The sequence below is a fragment of the Polistes dominula genome, unplaced genomic scaffold (assembly GCF_049000335.1).
Source record: "Polistes dominula isolate Pdom_NZ unplaced genomic scaffold, Pdom_raw_medaka contig_15, whole genome shotgun sequence".
Taxonomy (NCBI): domain Eukaryota; kingdom Metazoa; phylum Arthropoda; class Insecta; order Hymenoptera; family Vespidae; genus Polistes; species Polistes dominula.
In genome coordinates, this window is record NW_028300915.1 from 2,985,890 (window position 1) to 2,990,955 (window position 5,066).

Sequence of the window (5,066 nt, forward strand, 5' to 3'; positions counted from 1 at the left end):
AAAATGTTTAAAGTATTCTTCGTTTTATGTTATGTCAACGAATTAGAATTGCCATTATTATTTTTCTATATATTTTTATAATACGTTAGTTAATAATTATTATTATTTAATCTTATTTTCTATATCGTTTAATATAAATATGTGAAGAGAGATAGGGGAGTCTGGATTAAATTTATTAAAAACAATTTTTTATTTGTCATATATATATATATATATATATATATATATATATATTCATATGTATATATATAAATATGTATATGCACATACATACATAATATATATATATATATATATATATATATATATATATATATATATATATTTATACATATATCATATATTCTTACATAATATGTATATCTGTTATTATTTCAGAAAAAGGCACATACTTTATTAATTAGTAATCATCAAAAATTTTTTTGTTAAAGGCCTGTATTAGGACCGAAACGACATGTATATGTATATTATATATATATATATATATATAATTATTTATATATATATATATATATTTTTTTTTTAAGGATTATAACAACATGCTTATAGAAATTTTCTGATTTATCAGTAAAATTTCTTTCTATTCTATTAGAATATTGCATCAATATAATTTTAGAGATTCCTGAACTACTAAAAATGGTATACGGTTTTAAAATGGAATTTTAATCAATCACACATTAATATTTATTCTATATTTCTCCACTTTAAAGATTCTTTTCACCTCTAATAACGTACTTACACATTGCTGGTCATTTTTTAATTGCTATCTTGGCAAGACTATATTACACCGTACACCTTCGGAACATTTTCTAAATCCGAGAAGATTATTTATTTATATATATATATATATATATGTATGTATATATATAGTTTTTTTTTATCTTTATTTAAAATCAGATCGAGAAAATGTCTTGACACGAAATTGAAATGTAATAACAGGTCTCGCAACAAGAGAATCTGATTTCATCTAAACATAGATATTTAGGTGAAACAAATTAATGATAATAATAATAATAATAATAATAATAATAATAATAATAATAATAATAATAATAGGCACGTGATTATTAAGTACAGAAAAAGTTCTTGTGTTGGAACAATACGATACATCTATTTTGCTTGAATATATTTTCGCGTGATGTATTTAGAAGAGAGCTATCATTTCTTCGAAGTGTCCTTATTTTAAATATTAAGTCAAATGATATTAGACTTCGTCTCTCTCTTGACAATGAATTTTCATGCATGCGTGCGTGCGTGCATATAATGTGTGTGTATGTATGTATGTATGTATGTATTTATCTGTACGTGTATGTATGTGTATGTGTGATATATCATAGATTAAAACAAGTCGTTAAAAAACATTGTAGCATTTTTGTACTTTATCTTAAAGGAACTGATGCTAAACTACGTATGAAGAACAAAAAATAAAAATGAAAGAGAAAATCTTTTTTTTCGTTAATAAGTACATTGAAAAAAAAGAAACAAAAAAACAAAAAAAAAAGAAATACACACTTGTAAAAAGCAAGAGAAATCGTTGATAAATTGTTTCGTTATAAATTATTGATTATTGTGTAGTCCAGGGGTCGGCAACCTTTTGAGTCGGAAGAGCCAAAAATTACAATTTACAAAATTTCAAAGTTTTGTAAATACCCAAATTTTTTCTTGCCAACAATAAATAGTACTCGCATAAATAAAGTTTTTTGATAAAAAAAAAAACTAATCTATTTATTCGTCGGTGCCTAATCCTCGTTAATCGATTCAGAACGATTTTTAAATGCTTTTTTTTTTTCTTTTTTTTTTACTAAACTCTTTTAACTAAATAGTCGCAGCTTACTGACCCCTGGTGTAGTCCGTTGTTTGAGTGACGTCAAAAAAAAAACTGTAACATTGTATATTTATTGTTTCTATCTCATAAAAGTTCAAATTGTCTCTTCGTTTCCATCGATATATATATATAATATATACATTTATATATGTTTGTCATTGTATTAGTTTTTTTTTGTCTTATATTTATAATTTTTAAAAAATATTATTTTTGTGTCAGAATTTAATAAAAAAAACAAATGCGTAAAACAAGAACAAAAAATACGAGACGAATGTATTAAAACCCATCATATATATATATATAACATACGTGTTGCACCAAATACTGTATACGCTTTACAATATCCTATATACTTTGAATCTTTTTTCCTTTCTCATAAAACATAGTAAAGAAGATAATAATATGATCTCCAAGTCTCTCGCGCGTTATTACATACCTTTATATAACATAAACATAAACATTTTATACTTTCACGTGTAAAAGTTAAAAGAAAGAGAGAGAGAGAGAGAGAGAGAAAGAGAGAGAAAGAGAGAAAGATTTGTCAATAAAAATAACTTATACGTTAAATCCCAGCACACATACACGTATGGGCTTGGACGTTTTGTCTTCTACACGCGTTGTGTGTATTCTCTTAAAAAATCTAAAAAAAAAATTATACAGAATTTTGTATTCGTTTTCTTTCGGCGAGATAACACGTAATTATTAAATAAAACAACATTGGTAATGTGTGACAATGGACTACGATACTTAATAAGATAAAGCTGCTGATCGAATACTGTGATAATGAATAATTAATTATTAGCGGATATTACGAATGATGTGGCATCAGGTGCCTCAGTCCGTTTTTGTTGGTTGTACTCTAGGATACAACTGAAACAGTAAAATAATATTTATGAGGATTAATTACATATAAAGTAAAGAAAAATATTTACTAAAGCTTTTTAAGTAGAAAATATATATTAATAATATTTTTATAAGTGTAACTTACACCCAGTAAGTTTCGAGGTACATAGCCCTCTTTGTGTCCAATTTTGCTCCACCACCATTCTCTTTCGTTATCGTCACCTTTACGAAGCACGACCAAAGAATCACCATTTTTTAAAGAAAGTTCGTCACTATGTTGCGCCTCATAATCAAAAACCGCATACACTTGACCATTATTCATAATTCCTAATTTCTCTTGTACACCTGTAACGAAAGTTTGCCAGTTAATTTGCTAATTAATCTGCTAATTAATTTGCTAATTAAATCACGATACACACGATGATGAATATATAACCATAATAATAATAATAATAATAATAATAATAATAATAATAATAATAATAATAATAGTACTAACTGTATAAATATTCCGAGCATCCGTCAAAGCCCTCTTCGTCTTCTTCACATTTTTCCGCTGCTGTTTCGTGATCGGAAAGTGTCGTTGCAAAAATGCAAGCACCGTGTTCTACCAAAAATCTCACCATAGAGAGATTGTTGCAACTCGCGGCACAGTGAAGGGGTGTCCTATAAAATTGAACAAGCATTACATATATATATATACAATACATAAGAGGAATGCAAATTTGATATGCAAATATATGTAAATAGGAGATAGAAATAGAAAATGTAGGAAAAATATTGATATTACCATCCATCGCTATCTTGAGCATTAACATCGCAGCCAAATTCAACAAGAAATTTCACGATTTCAAGATGACCAGCACATATGGCGTTGTGAAGGGCGGTTATGCCCTCGTCATTGGCCGAGCTTGGATTGGCAACCTCTTTGGCGGTTTTCTTCACTAGTTCGAGCTCACCTTCTAGGCTGGCGTCCAAGAGAAGTGCAAGTGGGTCGAAGGAAACTCTTCTCGATAGATTAGCTTTCCCCGTGCTGGACTTCAGATTACCTTTTTTCCTTCTCATTACTTCGGACGTCTTACCATCTATATCTAATTCTAATCTACGTTCCGTGTCACTTTTTAATTTAGGTTTATCCTCGATGTTGATTATATTCAAAGCATCAATGATATCCGACTCTTCTAATTTTTCGTTTCCAATTACATCCTCGCCGATAATCGTATTATTTTTCTTACAATTACTGTCCGTCGTGTCGATTATTTGCTGAGATTGTTGTTGTTGTTGCTGTTGCGGTTGCGGTTGCTGTTGTTGTTGCTGTTGTTGTTGCTGTTGCTGTTGTTGTTGTTGTTGCTGTTGTTGCTGTTGTTGTTGCTGTTGTTGTTGTTGTTGCTGTTGTTGCTGTTGTTGTTGCTGTTCAGGTTGCATGAGGTCCGCTGGTATTTCAGTTTCCGGGAAAAGAAAAGCCGGGGGCATTTCAATGCGTCGATTTATCGACACGTGAACATTCGATTTAGCATATCGCAACTTAGGTTGTTCCGAAATTGGTGCCTTCTTCAACGTCAACGGACGTGCCTTAATAATTTGATGATTACTGAGTTGAGAGTCCGTTGGTGATTCCGGTGGTTCCGACGTAGGAATAGGTGGTATATCTTCTTCTTTCTCGGTTCTGAAAATTATTAAATAATATTAATAGATACCAAAAAAAAAAAAAAAACAATAAAACAAGAAATCAACACTTTACAATGTTTAAAGAGTTTTATAATACCATTGCATTCAATGATTCTTTACAATTTAACTTTTATTTTAGTTAGCAAATTTAAGTCGGTATTTGCTACAAGTGTTTCGCGATTGTCTTTCGAGTGAACAATACTCGTTAAGGTAAAGTTTGCACGACCCACTCGATTAAAGTACCTATACCTCTACTCGTCGTTTTTATTCGATATTGAAACAATGAGAAAATATTCTTTGAAAAAAAAAAAAAAAGAAACGAAATGTTGCAAAGAATATAAAAAAATGTTTAAAGTATCACCGAGACCACTTTGGTATCCTACGCCTTTATCAATCAGAGACCTCGCGGGAACTAAGCGCACGTATGTTGTCTCTTCAGTACATTCGTCGTTCTATTTCGGTGTCTATTATTCGAGACAGGCCTCACACTCGATTCACTCTCGCCAAATCGATCGTGGACTAATTAACATTTATAATTAACCCACCCCATGTAATTGTTTCCCCTCTTTTTCTCCTAGCTGGATAAGTTGAATTCCTTTTCATTCTCTTTCCTACTTTCATTTTTTTTTTTTACGTATAATGTATGCAACGTTGTAATAATAATAATGATGATTATAATATATAAGAAAGTATAAAAAGAAAGTATGTAGAAATATATGTAAAAATGTAC

General features: G+C 29.6%; 1 protein-coding gene across 5 annotated transcripts in view; it reads right to left on the minus strand.

The window, feature by feature from the left end:
* Positions 1–1,778: 1,778 nt before the first annotated feature.
* Positions 1,779–5,066, minus strand: part of LOC107070338 (uncharacterized) — a 143,131-nt gene continuing 139,843 nt past the window's right edge. For all 5 annotated transcript variants that reach the window (XM_015328457.2, XM_015328439.2, XM_089170523.1 and 2 more), the window contains 4 exons: positions 3,459–4,334; positions 3,168–3,334; positions 2,814–3,013; positions 1,779–2,695 (listed from right to left, as the gene is read on the minus strand). In XM_015328457.2, coding sequence (XP_015183943.2) covers positions 2,660–2,695; positions 2,814–3,013; positions 3,168–3,334; positions 3,459–4,334 — 1,279 coding nt within the window. In that variant the 3' untranslated portion in view covers positions 1,779–2,659. The remainder of the gene's footprint in view (positions 2,696–2,813; positions 3,014–3,167; positions 3,335–3,458; positions 4,335–5,066) is intronic.